Source organism: Orcinus orca, chromosome 8, assembly GCF_937001465.1.
Source record: "Orcinus orca chromosome 8, mOrcOrc1.1, whole genome shotgun sequence".
NCBI classification, from domain to species: Eukaryota; Metazoa; Chordata; class Mammalia; order Artiodactyla; family Delphinidae; genus Orcinus; species Orcinus orca.
In genome coordinates, this window is record NC_064566.1 from 53,206,811 (window position 1) to 53,226,352 (window position 19,542).

The following is a 19,542-nucleotide window of genomic DNA, read 5'->3' on the forward strand; positions in this document are numbered from 1 at the left end:
ACGCACATATGGTCACCTTATCTTTGATAAAGGTGGCAGGAATGTACAGTGGAGAAAGGACAGCCTCTTCAATAAGTGGTGCTGGGAAAACTGGACAGGTACATGTAAAAGTATGAGATTAGATCACTCCCTAACACCATACACAAAAATAAGCTCAAAATGGATTAAAGACCTAAATGTAAGGCCAGAAACTATCAAACTCTTAGAGGAAAACATAGGCAGAACACTCTATGACATAAATCACAGCAAGATTCTTTCTGACCCACCTCCTAGAGTAATGGAAATAAAAACAAAAATAAACAAATGGGACCTAATGAAACTTCAAAGCTTTTGCACAGCAAAGGAAACCATAAACAAGACCAAAAGACAACCCTCAGAATGGGAGAAAATATTTGCAAATGAAGCAACCGACAAAGGATTAATCTCCAAAATTTACAAGCAGCTCATGCAGCTCAATAACAAAACAACAAACAACCCAATCCAAAAATGGGCAGAAGACCTAAATAGACATTTCTCCAAAGAAGATATACAGACTGCCAACAAACACATGAAAGAATGCTCAACATCATTAATCATTAGAGAAATGCAAATCAAAACTACAATGAGAAATCATCTCACACCAGTCAGAATGGACATTATCAAAAAATCTAGAAACAATAAATGCTGGAGAGGGTGTGGAGAAAAGGGAACACTCTTGCACTGCTGGTGGGAATGTGAATTGGTACAGCCACTGTGGATGTTCCTTAAAAAACTACAAATAGAACTACCGTATGACCCAGCAATCCCACTACTGGGCATATACCCTGAGAAAACCAAAATTCAAAAAGCGTCATGTACCAAAATGTTCATTGCACCTCTATTTACAATAGCCAGGAGACGGAAACAACCTAAGTGTCCATCATGGGATGAATGGATAAAGAAGATGTGGCACATATATACAATGGAATATTACTCAGCCATAAAAAGAAACGAAATTGAGCTATTTGTAATGAGGTGGATAGACCTAGAGTCTGTCATACAGAGTGAAGTAAGTCAGAAAGAGAAAGACAAATACCGTATGCTGACACATATATATGGAATTTAAGAAAAAAAAATGTCATGAAGAACCTAGGGGTAAAACAGGAATAAAGACACAGACCTACTAGAGAATGGACTTGAGGATATGGGGAGGGGGAAGGGTAAGCTGTGACAAAGTGAGAGAGTGGCATGGACATATACACACTACCAAACGTAAAATAGATAGCTAGTGGGAAGCAGCCGCATAGCACAGGGAGATCAGCTCGGTGCTTTGTGACCACCTAGAGAGGTGGGATAGGGAGGGTGGGAGGGAGGGAGATGCAAGAGGGAAGAGATATGGGAACATATGTATATGTATAACTGATTCACTTTGTTATACAGCAGAAACTAGCACACCATTGTAAAGCAATTATACTCCAATAAAGATGTAAAAAACAAAAAAGAATGTCTGTCTGAACCTCTGATACAGTCTCTCTTTTGATTGTATCTTCAGGTTTTGTAACATTTACAACGTTAATGAAGGTTTGTAGAAACATGAAAGTTTAGTGCTTAGAGGACCTTGATTATTAGTCTGATTGTCAGAATTGTCTAATGAAGAAATGGGCTCAAGGAAATGAGAAGCAGAATGTTAATGACAAGTAGAACTAGAACTTAGGTTCCCTGATTGCTAGATGAGTGTTCTTTCCACAGTACTACAATGGATAATTATTGGAGATGTTTGAGAAAAACAGAGAGTATAGAATTGGCTGTAGACAATGGCAGTTGGTAAGGGAGAATGAACTCTGAGTTTTTAAGGGCTTACCTTAGAATCTGGGGTAAAAGGAGCCAGTAAGCGAAAAATCACTAAATTAAATCTTAACAGATTTTGACCTTTCTTTACTAATGTTTTTTTCCCTTTAAAACATTTAATTTAAAACAAGAAGGTCCTACTGTGTGTAGCACAGGGAACTATATTCAATATCCTATAATAAACCATAATGGGAAAAGAATATGAAAAAGAATATGTATATATACGTACAACTGAATCACTTCGCTATATACCGGAAACTAACACAACATTGTAAATCAACTATCCTTCAGTTTAAAAAAACTTTTATTTAATCATTATTTCTATTTTAATTTAAATTTTTGCAGATAAATATATGTAGAGAATAGATCCCTTGAAAATGTTTTAAGTGTTTTTACTAGAGCATATGTTAAAAAATTTGTTGGATGAAGAGTTAGTGAGCTTATTTTCTTCCATGTCACTTACTGTTCTTTTTCTTCTTTTCCAGAATTTTATAGGAGTGAAGTGATTAAGAATTCCTTGGTAAGTTGGCTTTTTGACAGGTACATATGACTAAGCCTATAACTCCTATTTTAGAAAATGCTGAGACATAAAATAAGTTGGGGCTTCCCTGGTGGCGCAGTGGTTGAGAGTCCGCCTGCCGATGCAGGGGACACGGGTTCATGCCCTGGTGTGGGAAGATCCCACATGCCGCGGAGCAGCTGCACCCGTGAGCCATGGCCTCTGAGCCTGCACGTCCAGAGCCTGTGCTCCGCAACGGAAGAGGTCACAACAGTGAGAGGCCCGCGTACCGCAAAAAAAAAAAGAAAAAAAAAAAAATTGAAGTTCAGTTTTGGTGTTATGATAATTCTACAGTTAAATCTTCTGCTCAGTTATTGCTTAAATCTTCATTGATTTGTTCATTGTTGTATCTCTAGTGCTTAGAGCATGCCTGGCACAAAGTACGTGCTTGATAAATATTTGCTGAGTGAAATGATATTTTTTCTGTTAAAAACTTGTGTGTTTTTTAAAAAATCATTCTATAATTTTGTCACTTCTATTACTATTGAGGTTTTGAAAAAATAATTAATTAATTTTATTTTTGGCTGTGTTGGGTGTTCGTTGCTGCACACCGGCTTTCTCTAGTTGCGGTGAGCAGGGGCTACTCTTTGTTGCGGTGTGTGGGCTTCTCATCCCGGTAGCTTCTCTTTGTTGCAGAGCACGGGCTCTAGGCACGTGGGCTTCAGTAGTTGTGGCACACGAACTCAGTAGTTGTGGCTCATGGGCTCTAGAGCGCAGGCTCAGTAGTTGTGGCGCACGGGCTTAGTTGCTCCGCGGCATGTGGGATCTTCCCGGACCAGGGCTTGGACCCGTGTCCCCTGCATTGGCAGGTGGATTCTTAACCACTGCGCCACCAGGGAAGTCCCCTGTCGAGGTTTTTGACTGTTTGACTTACCAAACATCATAATAAATGATACCTTTGTATGTTGTTGTTAAGAATTTTATGTCTAGGGCCATTGCATAGGCTCCTTCCACTTGTTTTTTGGCGATAGCATTGCTCAGTTAGAAAGTTGGAAATGTCCTACTTTTGATAATGGGTACACTAGATATTTGCATAAATGGCTCAATTTATTCGGCCATGTTGATAAAAAGAAGAGATTTTTGGTACTGATAATATCCTTTTAACAGTCCAAGACCATCCTGGATTTGTCCCCTGTCCACCTTTTCAACCTCATCTGCTAACAGTTTTCCTCACTCATTGTGTTCCAGGCTTACCTCATTTTTCCAGTGCCAAACTTGTCTTGTTCCTTATGCTGCAGCACCTGTTTCCCCTCTTCTTCACTTGGCTGAATACTCCTTTGAAGTCTGAGCTATGTCACTTCAGCCAGGCCTTCTATGACTATTCTATCTAAAGTAATTCCCTTTCCACTCTTATTTACATCACCCTGTTTTGTGTTTTTTTAGAGCATTTGTCACTGTTGGAAATTCTTGTCCATTTATCTGTTTATTATCTGTCTCCCACCTACAAGAATGCAAGTTTTATGAGAGCAGGAACCTTGCCAGTCTTGTTCTCCTCTGAAACCTTAGAGTCTAGAATATTGCAGATGCTCAGTGAATATTTGTCAGATGAATAAATGGATATCAGTGATGTGTTATATTTACAGAATCCTTTTACATATGTTGTCTCATTTTGATCCTTAGAACAACTTGTAAGGTAGACGGGGTAGATCTTAAGAAACTGACATCCAGAGAGACTCAGTGGTTTTTGCAGAGTCACACAACTGAGGGACCAGAACCCCAGGTCCAGACCTTCCATCTTCAAGTCTCTACTACTCTTTCCTCTTCATCAAGCTGTCTTCACCGCCCAGCTTGTGGGATCTTAGTTCCCCCACCAGGGATTGAACCTGCGCCCTCGGCAGTGAAAGTGTAGAGTCCTAACTACCGGACCACCAGGGAATTCCCTATATAGGATTTTTTGTTTCAATTTAAATCAAGAGATACATTTTAAATGTCAGACTGAGCACACTGTAGTGCAGAGATACATTTTAAATGGCAGACTGAGCACAGGTAATGCCAACAGTGGGCCTAGCTCGAAAGAACTGATACTAAGAACAACTATTTTTAAGGTTGTGCATTTAGAGACGATGACACCTGATGACTGCCACCTGGTGGTCAAAGAGTGTAGGACCTTATTCATTTTAACATTTCTAAAGTCAGAATTTATCTTACAGTGGAAGAAAAATGCTTGTTAGAATTGATGCTAAATTGGAATACGTTAGATGGTAATAAATATAATGGAGTAAAATAAAGCAGTATAATGGAGTATCTGGCAGGGGTGGTTGCTGAATTTCTATGGCAGTCACATAGAAGATCTCATCTGAGCAGACACCTGAAAAAAGTGAGGGAACATACTGTGTATCTAGGTGGGGAAGACTGTTTCAGGCCAAGAATCAGGAAAATATGAAGGTAGGAGTGTACTTGAAGTTTTTAAGGAATGGCTAAGAAGTTAGTATGGCTGGAGTGGAGTGAGTGGTTTGAGATTGTGCTCAGCAAGCATGACAAAGACAGGGGTAAGGGAATTGAGGATCAGGGCAGCAGAGGAATGACCTGGGGAGACAGCAGGTGATAGTCAAGGGGTGGGTGGCATGAGGATGAGATTTTGGGAGGTAACACAAAATTGGAAGCATCTAGTGGACAAGGACCCCCAACTTACTCATTTTTCTATTTTCCAATGTCCCTAGCACAGTGAAGTCCAGTAAGTTTCTACTGCAGTAACTGGAATAATCCACTGTTGATAGGCTGGATGGTGGAGATGTGACTCCAAATTATATGTCAGAGTCCTGATTTCTTCTCAGATATATTTAGCATAGAACGATTAATGGTGAATGTATAATTTGACTTTTTAATCTCTGGCTTCAGCTAACCATACCCTCCAAACCATTTGTTAACTTTTGGGAACTTTTTTTTCTTTCTTGTTTTGGTTCTGGGGGAAGTTAGATCCTTAATATTATCGAAGGGCCATTGGTTAATTTAAACTAAAATAATTGAAGCAATAAGAATGGAAGTGACTAAATTCTCTCAATTGGATTTTGTACATACACAAAAGTAGAGGTGAATTGTGTAATGAACCCACATGCACCATCTTTAACAATTATAAAGTTAGTTATTAGTTTAGTTTAGTTTTGTTTTGTTTTTACAAAAAAGGAGTTTTTACTTTTATTAGAAAATTAAAAATCTCGTGGTGGGAGGAAGAAGAGTGATAGCTAGTTCGTATGTGTTTTGAAATATCTCTATGTGTGTTTCTTTAATAAACAATTAACTATTCACTTGTGATTCAGGTAGTTTATTGGATGCATTGTATATGTTGTTTCTCATCCTGATAGCAATGCTGCAAGGTAGGAGATATTCCTGTTTTATAGTTAAGGAAAGCAGGGTTCAGAGAGGTTGAGGAATTTACTCTAGGTCGCAAAGCTGGTGGTGACTGGTAGAACCGATGTTCGAGAGCTCGAGAGCCCTGCTCTTTCACAGCACTGTGCTGCCTCTATTACATCAGTGATGGGCCTTATAAGTGAATAAACAAAGTTCTAGAGCAGTGGTCCCCAACCTTTTTGGCACCAGAGACCAGTTTCTTGGAAGATAGTTTTTCCACGGACTGGGCGGTGGGGGTGGAGGGGTAGAGGGATGGTTTTGGGATGATTCAAGTGCATTACATTTATTGTGCACTTTATTTCTATTATTATTACATTGTAATATATAATGAAATAATTATACAAGTCACAATAATGCAGAATCAGTGGGAGCCCTAAGCTTGTCTTCCTGCAACTAGATGGTCCCATCCGGTGGTGATGGGAGACAGTGACACCCGAATGTTGCTTATGTGTGTTGCTTATGTCCAGTCTACTCCATAAGATGCAGCTTAATTGTCATTTGCCACTCACTGACAGGGTTTTGATATGAGTCTGCAGACAGTTGATTTATTATGGTCTCTGTGCAGTCAAATCTCTCTGCTAATGATAATCTGTATCTGCAGCCGCTCCCCAGGGCTAGCATCACCGCCTCAGCTCCACCTCAGATCATCAGGCATTAGATTCTCAGAAGGAGCGCGCAGCCTAGATCCCTCGCATGCGCAGTTCACAGTAGGGTTTGCGTTCTATGAGAATCTAATGCTGCTGCTGATCTGACAGGAGGCGGGGCTCAGGCAGTAATGTGAGCAATGGGGAGCGGCTATAAATATAGATGAAGCTTCACTTGCTTGCCCGCTGCTCATCTCCTGCTTTGTGGCCTGGTTTCTAACAGGCCACGGACTGGTACCAGTCTATGGCCTGCGGGTTGGAGAGCATGTATTTTTAGGGAAAGCATGTGACAGAGTTATCAGAACCAAAACTTCTGTTGGACTTGTGACTGCCTGAGGTATTTTTAAATCTTTGGGAAAAAAGTGAACAATATAAATACTTTTTATGAGTTGCTGGCCTGAGGGATTCTTAAACAAGTATATGTTCTAGTTGAATTGTGACTGAATGAATTAACATTTCATCTGTGTGTGTGTGTGTGTGTGTGTGTGTGTGTGTGTGTGTGTGTGAGAGAGAGAGAGAGAGAGAGAGAGAGAGAGAGGGAGAGGGAGAGGGAGAGGGAGAGGGAGGGAGAGAGGGAGAGAGAGGGAGAGAGAGGGAGAGAGAGGGAGAGGGAGGGAGAGAGAGGGAGAGAGAGGGAGAGGGAGTTGGCTCCTCTTGCTATGCCATCTTATCTTACCTTGTGTTAAACTTCATCATCATTTTCTAACCTCTGTCTGGTCAATTACATAATTTGGAGAGAGTCTAAGATAATTGGCACATGCACTTATAGGACCAGGGAAGAACAGGATTCTATGGAAACATGTAGGAGTATCATTTATCTCAGTTTGAGGAGGGTGATTAGGAAAGGTTTTTAACAGTAAGCAATTTCTAAGTTGAGACATGAAGGATGAATAAAGGTGAATGAGAGAGGGGGAAGAGAGTTTATTGGGCTGAGGAATAACTACTATTTAAATTTAGTATGCAATTCCTGAGAGTTATCTTGTATGTTTTGGGAAAATTGGAACAGCTTTTATGAATTCTTAGTCATGTTTCTTGTGACTATGCATTTGCTATTGAGTGATAAAAATAGTGATAACTTGTTTGTGTTTTGAAAATTTTCTATATATGTGTGTTTCTTTAATAAATAAGAAGTATCAATTGAGCAGTGTTTTAGAGAAATTGCCCAGGTAGTAAATAATAATTTTAGATTCTCCTGGAGGTAAACTTTTCAAAGCTATAAATATCCTAATATTCTGCCACTGTACTTACAGTGAATAAGATATAGGTCCCTAAATGATGTTAGTATACTTGAATAATTTGTTCCATCTAGAAAATGGGCTGATATGTATAGATTAAATATAAATCATCTGGATTAAAAAAATTTTTTTATTATAATTTTTAAAAATTTTATTTATTAATTTAATTTTTGGCTGTGTTGGGTCTTCGTTGCTGTGTGCAGGCTTTTTCTAGTTGCGGTGAGCAGGCTTCTCATTGTGGTGGCTTCTCTTGATGCGGAGCACGGGCTCTAGGCGTGCGGGCTTCAGTAGTTGTGGCATGTGGGCTCAGTAGTTGTGGCTTGCGGGCTCTAGAGCACAGGCTCAGTAGTTATGGCGCATGGGCCTAGTTGCTCCCTGGCATGTGGGATCTTCCCGGACCAGGGCTCGAACCCGTGTCCCCTGCATTGGCAGGCGGATTCTTAACCACTGTGCCACCAGGGAGGTCCCATGGATTTTTATAATAACATTATCGGGCAGTAGAGTCTTTGAATGTGTGGCAGACCGTATCTGTATCTGAAAGGACCAGCTCAGGAATGATTGCTCATTGTCTGGCAGCTATTTTATAAAAGCATAAAGGAAGGTCATTGTAATGAGAGGATTGACAATAGGCTCTACTGTATTAACGTTGTATTGGTTTAGAACAGAAACCCAGGCCATCTATTCAACCACAAGAAACAACTTCAAAAGACTACTTCCCTTCCAAAGGCTTTTAATTAGTTTTAGAATGAAGTATTTAAGAATAACTAATATAATAACTGCCCCCCAAATCATCCCACCCCTTATGCAATATGGCCCTTCAGATATATTCACCAGGTCTTTCTTTTTTTCACTTTGGAAAGGGGTGGTTATTTCATGCTTTTTCTGCTGAGAAGTTGAAATTATACTCATTCATATTTTAGAGCACATATATTGGTACTTTTGTTGAGAGGTGATCTTACACATAGGGTAGTAAGTGGCTGTCTTTTCAGGTGGTTGTAATCTTCCAACTCCTGCTCTTTAGGCTTTAGGGCCCGAAATGACATTGTGAAGAGATATCTTTATTTGTTTTACTTCTGTAGGTGTCTCTTTGTAAGATGCTGTATTTTTTCCATTATTGGGTCTTAAAAAATTTTTGTTTTATTACTTTGTATTGAGAGATAGCACATATTACAGTAAAGGGCACAAATAATAGCCTGATGACTTTTCAAAGGGAATGGATCATTTAACCAGATCAAGAAGCAGAACATTATCTTGTGTTCTCCCTCTAGTTACTACCTCCTCCCAAAGAGCACCACTATCTTGGCTACAGATTAGTTCTGCTTGTTATTGAACTTTTGTATGGCATATGCTTTTTTGCTTAGCATATTTGTGAGATTCATACACATTATTCATTAATTCTATGTGTACATGTCCATTAATACATATGTGTATGTATTTCTGTTAGGTATATCTTTAGGAGTGGAATTAAGTGCCGGGTCGTAGGTTATTTTCAGCTTTAGTAGATACTGCTAAATAGTTTTTCAAAGTGTTTGTGCCAGTTACATCCCTATCAGCAGTGTGAGGTTTTTAGTTGCTCCACATTCTTGTCCAAACTTGATATTATCTGTTTTGAAAATTTTAGCCATTCTGGTGGGATAGTGGTATTGTATTATGATTTTAATTTACATTTCCTCATATACTATTCTAATTGATCACCTTTTCCAGTGTTTATTGGCCATCTAGATACTCTTTTTTTTAAAAAAATTTTGGCCACGCTGTGCAGCATGTGAGGTCTTAGTTCCCTGACCAGGGATTGAACCCGTGCCCCCTGCAGTGGAAGCACAGAGTCCTAACCTCTGGACCGCCAGGGAAGTCCCTACATATTCTTTTGTTTTAATTTATATTTTTATTTTTATGAAGTGTCTGTTCTGGAGAAACATGCCAATTAATGCCAATTAAGAATAAACGAATTCTGTGCAAGGATTTGACTTTTTTAAAAATAAGTTTATGGGATGTATTCAATCTAATTTAATAGTTTATGTAGTCCTTTTTTCATGCTTCCTGTTTTTGATTATCTAAGGATTTGTGCAGTTGGTTTGTTGAATTCTCCTCTACCCTGTTGTTTCACTCATGCTCTGTGAGTATATAGCATTTTTGTGATCCCAGTTCAATGTGGAGAGGGACTTCTTGTAGACATGAGTATGGCCTGGGTCTGGGCTTTGAATTATGTTCTTGTCTCCCTTTAAGACTACCAAAACCAAAACGTCAAGTTTATATAGGTCGGCAAATGCCTTTAAGAGAAAAGCCGTCTAGATTTACACTTTGGGTTCTAGCTTTCCTTTTTGGCTTGGCAAATCTTTGGTGATGTTGGTGGTTATTATTATTTTAAAAAATTTTAGCCAGCATTTTTAATTGTTTTCAGTAGGATGATTGTCTAGCCTGCCATTATCAGAAATGGATGGTTCCCTTCCATTCATCCCTTGGGCCATGTGTTAAATCTAGTCTTGCTGTTTCATAGTTACCCATCATGTTTTACCCAAAATATTATCTTTCATTATTGCCTGTATTTTTCAATAAATTTTTCTAAGAATAACTTTGGCTTCTTAAAATAATTAAGACTACCTTCAAAGAAAGATTTGCTATTATCAAATATTTCAGTGTATATTTCCTACAAACAAGGACAGTCTCTTAATAATCATATTAAAATGATTAAAATCAGGAAAGTGTAACATTGACACAATACAGTTATTAACCACAGTCCTTCATCCTCCACCCCCAGCTTAACTGAGGTATAGTTGACAAAAATTGTATAGATTAAGGTGTACAATGTGATGTTGTGGTATACGTATATATTATAAAATGATTAACCAAAATTAAGCTAATTAACATACCTATCACCTCATGTAGTTACTGTTTTTTGTTTGTTTTTGTTTTTGGGTAATGAGAAAACATTACTCTCTTAGGAAATTTCAAGTATACAATGCGGTATTATTAACTATAGTCACCATGTTGTCATTAGATTTCCAGAATGATTTCATTTTGCAGAACTGCAACTTTGTACGTTTTGGCCAACATCTCCCTGTTTCTCCCAGCTTCAACCCCTGGCAACCACCATTACACACCCTGTTTCTATGAGTTTGACTTTTTTAAAAGATTCCACATGTAAGTGATATTATGCAGTATTTGACTTTCTTTTTCTGACGTACTTCACTTATCATACTATGCTTCAGGTTCATCCATGCTGTTGCAAATGGCAGGATTTCCTTTTTTAAGGCTGAATAATATTCCATACATATATATGCTACGTTTTCTTTATTCAGTCGTCTGTTGATGGATACTTAGGTTGTATCTACATCTTGACTATCATGAATAATGAACATGGGAGTGAACATGAACTGGGAGTGAACATGGGAGTGCTTCTGTCTCTAAGACACTGTTTCATTTCCTTTGGATATCCACCCAGAAGAGGGTTAACTAGATCATATGATAGTTCTATTTTAAATTTTTTTGAGTTACCTCCATACTGTTTTCCAACTTGTTGTACCAATTTTCCTTTCCACCAATGAATTCCTAGTCCTTATTCAGATACTGTCAACTCTCCAGGACTCAATTCAGAATCACTCTGTCTTTAGTTGTCATGTTGCTTTATTCTTCAGTCTGGATGGTTCTTTAGCCTTTTTTGGGGTGTTTTTGACTTCAGCATTTAAAACCATACAGACCAGTTATTTCATAGACTGTCTTTCAATTTGATTGACTGATGTTTCCTTGTGATTAGATTCAGGTATGCATTTTTGGCAGGAAAACTATAGCTGTAATACTGTATTCTTTTCAGTGCTTTGGTTTAGAAGGCACCTGTTGTTGGTTTGTCCCAATATCGATGTTAACTTTTGTCAGTTGATTAAGGTAGCGCCTGTCAGGTTTCTCCACTGTGAAGTTATAATTTTTCCATTTATAATTAATAAGTGATTTGTTAGGGAGAAACTTTGAGACTTTATATATCCTGCTTCTTATCAATTGTTCGTTTACCAGTTTTAGCATCCATTGGCAATTTTCTCATTCCCATCTTTCAGACTTTTATATTTATTAATTGGCATTCTATCTTTATTTCCCATTTAATTAATTATTAATTAATTATTAATCTACATCATTAGGAATTCAAAGATTCTTATTTTTATTCAATGGGTTATAATCCATTACTGTCATTATTTAGTTTGTTGCTTAAATTATCCCACACTGGGTTAGTGAAAGCCCTGTGAATTGATTCCTCTTTCCTTTTGATATGTCCACATCATTCTTTGAGTACCTACTTACATTCTGGCACGAGATGTTCCAGACTCATTTTGTACTCTTCCTGCCACAGCCCTGGAATCAGTTTTCTCCCGAAGGAACCCTTGGTTCCTTTTAGTGAGAATGCTAAATAGACAGCAAGATCTGAGCATGCTCATTGTTACTAGTGTGCTCATTACTTCTAGACTTTTTAAGGGACTGAGCTAGGAAATACACACACACACAAACACACACACACACACACACACACACACCCCCTATATCTTTTGCTCTATCTATCTGTGTATCGGTCTATCTTTTAAAAACCATGCATTCATACCAACATCTCCATTTTCAATCCAACTGAACTCAGTTCATTTGTAACTCCATTCTCCGACAGTGAAAAACCTGGCTTCCACTGTCCTCAACATCTTTACTCATGCTTAGAATACACAGAAAGTGGCTTTAGAATTGCTAATCCTTACCACTATAAGAAGCAGACCTATACATTAGAGTTCAGTGTTTACAGTTTTTTTTCCCTGAAGTAAAAGCCATATACAATGAAATGCACAGATTTTTAACTATGTAATTTGCTGAGCTTTGATAAGTGCATACATACCTGTCAAGATATGTACATTTCCTATCATTTCAGAAAGTTCCCTTGTGCCCAAGCCCTCCCCCCACAAAAGGAAATCATTTTTCACCACAGATTTGTTTTGCCTCTTTTAGAACCTCATATAAATGGAATCATCGTGCAGTATGTATTTTTTTTCATATTCTATTTTACATTCTTGCCTTGCCTTTTCAGCTGTACTTCTTTGCATTGATTTTTTAATCATTGCTTTAGGGATTACTATATGTACGCTTAACTACTTCATGTAAAACAGGAGAACCTGGCAACAGTATCGTTCCAGTTGGCCACCTTGTCTCATTTGTGCTATTATTTTCATATTTGTGAACCTATATATATGTTATAAAACCCTTTATACAGTTATAGCTTTTGCTTTAAACAGACATATATGATATAAATAAAATAAGAAAAATACATGGTCTTTTATATTTACTCCATGTTTACCATTGCCAGGGCTTTTTATTCCTTCTTAAAGATCCAGGCTTCTATCTGGTGTCATTTCTCTTCAGCCTGAAGAACTTCCTTTAGCATTTCTTGTAGTACAGGTCTGCCTGGTTATTCCTAGACCTTCATGTTTATCTTCATTTTTAAATGAAACTCTACCCCTATCTAGAAGGGTTGCTAAAACAATTATGGTGGGATAGAGACTGGGGGTCATGTAAGAATGGAGTTCTGTTGATCTTAGGTTGAAATTCTTGGATGGTGTGGAATCAGAATAAAGCTGATTGCACAATGTGTTTATTGTGTTATTATCATGCTATTTATCGATAATCTTTTGGTGTCCTCAAACATCCATTTTGGTTAATTGGACATTCATTCACTCATTCAGCAAATATATATTTTTTAATTAATTAATTAATTTATGGCCGTGTTGGGTCTTTGTTGCTGCGCGCAGGCTTTCTCTAGTTGTGGTGAGCAGGGGCTACTCTTTGTTGTGGTGCACAGTCTTCTCATTGCGGTGGCCTCTCGTTGCGGAGCATGGGCTCTACGCGCACGGGCTTCAGAAACACATACATCAATATATCCCCTAAAACAAAAACACTGCCCTAGTCTGTCCCCACTTTGGTCAGGAAGAAAAACTGCCACAAAGCAAAGACTAATTACCCTTATATGAGGACCTTTTGATTTACTGATTTGTGTAATATGAAAATTGATAATTTAATGAAATTAATTATAGTTACATTCAGCAATGAAAGCCCTAACATTTAATGTAAGGGAAATAAATGAAGGTAAGTAATCGATGCATTGTAGTTCACGTCTATTGATAATATTAAAGCCCCTTAACTTTTTCACTTTTCAGAGAATGTTTCAACTATCTGGATAATCCTCTTAATGAAAAACAAAGTTCTTTCAGAGCATAAAGTTGACCATGCCATTCTTAACCTTAAAACCGTTCAGTAGCCCCACGTCTTGTACACAGTAAAGTACCACCTCCTTGGCAAGGAGTCTCGTGTTGGTCTCTCCAGCTCTGCGTCCTGCCGCTCTTGTGTTGTGTGCTCCAGCAGTTGTCTTAGTTCCTGACCACACTGTGCTATTTCACACCTCTGAGCCCTTGTATATTATTTTCCCTTTGCCTGCAATTCCTCATTTTAATCTGGTGAACTACTGTTTGTCCTATAAAAGCCAAGTTTCATAGCCTGTGTGCTGTCTTTCCCCTGTGCCTTCCAAGTTTATTATTCCCTTCTGTGCTACTTTGTAACCTTTTGCATATTGCACTTTTCATGAAACAATGTAATTATTTAAAGAGAGGTTTGAATCCAGCAACAAGTTGGAGGTACTTTGAGGGCATTGTGTATAAGTTGCTTCTTAATAATTGTGTATTGTGTTGAATAAATAAATGAATTACCATAGGAAGCCATGTTAATGAGAGATTAGAATATATGCTCCTTCTATTGACTATAATAAATAAGCAGAGAAATTACAAAGTACCGATACCGAAATTACAAAGTACCTCTTTTTTTTTTTTTTTTTTTAACATCTTTATTGGGGTATAATTGCTTTACAATGGTGTGTTAGTTTCTGCTTTATAACAAAGTGAATCAGTTATACATATACACATGTTCCCATATCTCTTCCCTCTTGCGTCTCCCTCCCTCCCACCCTCCCTATCCCACCCCTCCAGGCTGTCACAAAGCACCGAGCCAATATCCCTGTGCCATGCGGCTGCTTCCCACTAGCTATCTACCTTACTACGTTTGTTAGTGTGTACATGTCCATGACTCTCTCTCGCCCCGTCACAGCTCACCCCTCCCCCTCCCCATATACTCAAGTCCGTTCTCTTGGAGGTCTGCGTCTTTATTCCTGCCTTACCCCTAGGCTCTTCATGACATTTTTTTTTTCTTAAATTCCATATATATGTGTTAGCATACGGTATTTGTCTTTTTCTTTCTGACTTACTTCACTGTGTATGACAGACTCTAGGTCTATCCACCTCATTACAAATAGCTCAATTTCGTTTCTTTTTATGGCTGAGTAATATTCCATTGTATATATGTGCCACATCTTCTTTATCCATTCATCCGATGATGGGCACTTAGGTTGTTTCCATCTCCGGGCTATTGTAAATAGAGCTGCAATGAACATTTTGGTACATGACTCTTTTTGAATTTCGGTTTTCTCAGGGTATATGCCCAGTAGTGGGATTGCTGGGTCATATGGTAGTTCTATTTGTAGTTTTTTAAGGAACCTCCATACTGTTCTCCATAGTGGCTGAACCAATTCACATTCCCACCAGCAGTGCAAGAGGGTTCCCTTTTCTCCACACCCTCTCCAGCATTTATTGTTTCTAGATTTTTTGATGATGGCCATTCTGACTGGTGTGAGATGATATCTCATTGTAGTTTTGATTTGCATTTCTCTAATGATTAATGATGTTGAGCATTCTTTCATGTGTTTGTTGGCAGTCTGTATATCTTCTTTGGAGAAATGTCTATTTAGGTCTTCTGCCCATTTTTGGATTGGGTTGTTTGTTTTTTTGTTATTGAGCTGCATGAGCTGCTTGTAAATTTTGGAGATTAATCCTTTGTCGGTTGCTTCATTTGCAAATATTTTCTCCCATTCTGAGGGTTGTCTTTTGGTCTTGTTTATGGTTTCCTTTGCTGTGCAAAAGCTTTGAAGTTTCATTAGGTCCCATTTGTTTATTTTTGTTTTTATTTCCATTACTCTAGGAGGTGGGTCAGAAAGAATCTTGCTGTGATTTATGTCATAGAGTGTTCTGCCTATGTTTTCCTCTAAGAGTTTGATAGTTTCTGGCCTTACATTTAGGTCTTTAATCCATTTTGAGCTTATTTTTGTGTATGGTGTTAGGGAGTGATCTAATCTCATACTTTTACATGTACCTGTCCAGTTTTCCCAGCACCACTTATTGAAGAGGCTGTCCTTTCTCCACTGTACATTCCTGCCACCTTTATCAAAGATAAGGTGTCCATATGTGCATGGATTTATCTCTGGGCTTTCTATCGTGTTCCATTGATCTATCTTTCTGTTTTTGTGCCAGTACCATACCGTCTTGATAACTGTAGCTTTGTAGTATAGTCTGAAGTCAGGGAGCCTGATTCCTCCAGTTCCTTTTTTTGTTCTCAAGATTGCTTTGGCTATTTGGGGTCTTTTGTGTTTCCATACAAATTGTGAAATTTTTTGTTCTAGTTCTGTGAAAAATGCCAGTGGTAGTTTGATAGGGATTGCATTGAATCTATAGATTGCTTTGGGTAGTAGAGTCATTTTCACAATGTTGATTCTTCCAATCCAAGAACATGGTATATCTCTCCATCTATTTGTATCATCTTTAATTTCTTTCATCAGTGTCTTATAATTTTCTGCATACAGGTCTTTTGTCTCCTTAGGTAGGTTTATTCCTAGATATTCTTTTCTTTTTGTTGCAATGGTAAATGGGAGTGTTTTCTTGATTTCACTTTCAGATTTTTCCATCATTAGTGTATAGGAATGCCAGAGATTTCTGTGCATTAATTTTGTATCCTGCTACTTTACCAAATTCATTGATTAGCTCTAGTAGTTTTCTGGTAGCATCTTTAGGATTCTCTATGTATAGTATCATGTCATCTGCAAACAGTGACAGCTTTACTTCTTTTCCGATTTGGATTCCTTTTATTTCCTTTTCTTCTCTGATTGCTGTGGCTAAAACTTCCAAAACTATGTTGAATAAGAGTGGTGAGAGTGGGCAACCTTGTCTTGTTCCTGACCTTAGTGGAAATGCTTTCAGTTTTTCACCATTGAGGATGATGTTGGCTGTGAGCTTGTCACATATGGCCTTTATTATGTTGAGGAAAGTTCCCTCTATGCCTACTTTCTGCAGGGTTTTTATCATAAATGGGTGTTGAATTTTGTCAAAAGCTTTCTCTGCATCTATTGAGATGATCATATGGTTTTTCTCCTTCAATTTGTTAATATGGTTTATCACATAGATAGATTTGCGTATATTGAAGAATCCTTGCATTCCTGGAACAAACCCCACTTGATCATGGTGTATGATCCTTTTAATGTGTTGTTGGATTCTGTTTGCTAGCATTTTGTTGAGGATTTTTGCATCTATGTTTATCAGTGATATTGGCCTGTAGTTTTCTTTCTTTGTGACATCCTTGTCTCGTTTTGGTATCAAGGTGATGGTGGCCTCGTAGAAGGAGTTTGGGAGTGTTCCTCCCTCTGCTATATTTTGGAACAGTTTGAGAAGGATAGGTGTTAGCTCTTCTCTAAATGTTTGATAGAATTTGCCTGTGAAGCCATCTGGTCCTGGGCTTTTGTTTGTTGGAAGATTTTTAATCACAGTTTCAATTTCAGTGCTTGTGATTGGTCTGTTCATATTTTCTATTTCTTCCTGATTCAGTCTTGGCAGGTTGTGCATTTCTAAGAATTTGTCCATTTCTTCCAGGTTGTCCATTTTATTGGCATAGAGTTGCTTGTAGTAATCTCTCATGATCTTTTTTATTTCTGCAGTGTCAGTTGTTACTTCTCCTTTTTCATTTCTAATTCTATTGATTTGAGTCTTCCTTTTTTTTTTGATGAGTCTGGCTAGTGGTTTATCTATTTTGTTTATCTTCTCAAAGAACCAGCTTTTAGTTTTATCTTTGCTATTGTTTCCTTCATTTCTTTGTCATTTATTTCTGATCTGATTTTTATGATTTCTTTCCTTCTGCTAAGGAAGGGTTTTTTTGGTTCTTCTTTCTCTAATTGCTTTAGATGCAAGCGTAGGTTGTTTATTCGAGATGTTTCGTGCTTCTTAAGGTGGGCTTGTATTGCTATAAACTTCCCCCTTAGAACTGCTTTTGCTGCATCCCATAGGTTTTGGGTCGTTGGGTCTCCATTGTCATTTGTTTCTAGGTATTTTTTGATTTCCTCTTTGATTTCTTCAGTGATCACTTTGTTATTAAGTAGTGTATTGTTTAGCCTCCATGTGTTTGTATTTTTTATAGATCTTTTCCTGTAATTGATATCTAGTCTCATGGCATTGTGGTCAGAAAAGATACTTGATACAATTTCAATTTTCTTAAATTTACCAAGGCTTGATTTGTGACCCAGTATATGATCTATCCTGGAAAGTGTTCCATGAGCACTTGAGAAAAATGTGTATTCTGTTGTTTTTGGATGGAGTGTGCTATAAATATCAATTAAGTCCATCTTGTTTAATGTATCATTTAAAGCTTGTGTTTCCTTATTTATTTTCATTTTGGATGATCTGTCCATTGGTGAAAGTGGGGTGTTAAAGTCCCCTACTATGAATGTGTTACTGTCGATTTCCCCTTTTATGGCTGTTAGTATTTGCCTTATGTATTGAGGTGCTCCTATGTTGGGTGCATAAATATTTACAATTGTTCTATCTTCTTCTTGGATCGATCCCTTGATCATTATGTAGTGTCCTTCTTTGTCTCTTGTAATAGTCTTTGTTTTAAAGTGTATTTTGTCTGATATGAGAATTGCTACTCCAGCTTTCTTTTGGTTTCCATTTGCATGGAATATCTTTTTCCATCCCCTTACTTTCAGTCTGTATGTGTCTCTAGGTCTGAAGTGGGTCTCTTGTAGACAGCATATATGATATCACCCTCTTTATGTTAATTGGAATGTCTTCTTAAGTTTGCAATTTAGTATATTTATAAGTTCTTTTGGTTAAAGAACAAAATGATGTACAACCTAACTGAAATAACTGTAAACCGTAAACATTTAGGGTCTTCCTAAAGCATGTTTTCATTTCCATCAACAGAATCCAACATGGCGGAGTCTTGATTTTGGAATAATGCCGGACCGTCTCGATACATCTGTGTCTTGTTTCGTGGTGAAGATTTGGGGTGGAAAGGAGGACATCTACCAGCTGTTGATTGAATGGAAAGTCTGTTTGGATGGGCTGAAATATTTGGGTCAGCAGGTAATTTTTAGACTGCAGTTTCAAGTAGTTGTCTTCTCTAAATGAACAGTCTAGCTTTTTCTGTTGAATCTTCTGATTCTACATTTCCTATTATAAAGAGAGACCCTTTATGATTGTTCACTTACTTACAGAAATTTGAGTCATTGCCAGGTTTAAAAAATGACTGAAAATATTTATGAAGAACTGCCTTAAGCTGATAATTTAAGAGGATATTTTTGGGGGGGGGCAGGTAGAAAAGCATATGCTTTCTCATAGCACTCTGCTTGTTCTGTCCTATTGGATGTTTCCCCAAGAATCTGAAAATTAAGTTGAAAATAAGCACCTCTCTTATGACCAGTAGAGTGGGGTTATTCCAAGAATAAGAAGAGCTTCTGTTTATTGAGCACAGGGATGACAAATGCCTGGCTCATATACTGCTACCCATTCCCCATGACTGATGTAGCTAACTCATCATAGCACTCTTACAGCTGAGCTCAGAAGTAGCTCCATAATCCTTTCTAACACAGTGTTCCAGGATGCAACTAGAAACATCAGAATTGCATCTGAAATGAAACCTGTTTGCCATACCCAGACATAAGTAATTACAGTTAATGTTTATAGTGACCTTGTGAAAGTTGATATTATTGCCCATAGTTTCCTGATGGGAAAATTGTGCCTCAGAGAATTTAAGGAACTATCAAGATCACACTGCTAGGTGGAGC

At 37.9% G+C, this 19,542-nt stretch overlaps 1 protein-coding gene across 9 annotated transcripts in view; it reads left to right on the top strand.

Moving 5' to 3' along the window:
• The window catches only part of UVRAG (UV radiation resistance associated), a 373,872-nt gene that overhangs the window by 79,271 nt on the left and 275,059 nt on the right, over positions 1 to 19,542 (top strand). For 7 of the 9 annotated variants that reach the window (XM_049714244.1, XM_049714243.1, XM_049714245.1 and 4 more), the window contains 2 exons: positions 2,292 to 2,326; positions 18,680 to 18,841. In XM_049714244.1, coding sequence (XP_049570201.1) covers positions 2,292 to 2,326; positions 18,680 to 18,841 — 197 coding nt within the window. Of the gene's footprint in view, positions 1 to 2,291; positions 2,347 to 18,679; positions 18,842 to 19,542 lie in introns of those variants that run through there. The other 2 variants (XM_049714250.1, XM_049714251.1) reach the window with 2 other exon arrangements.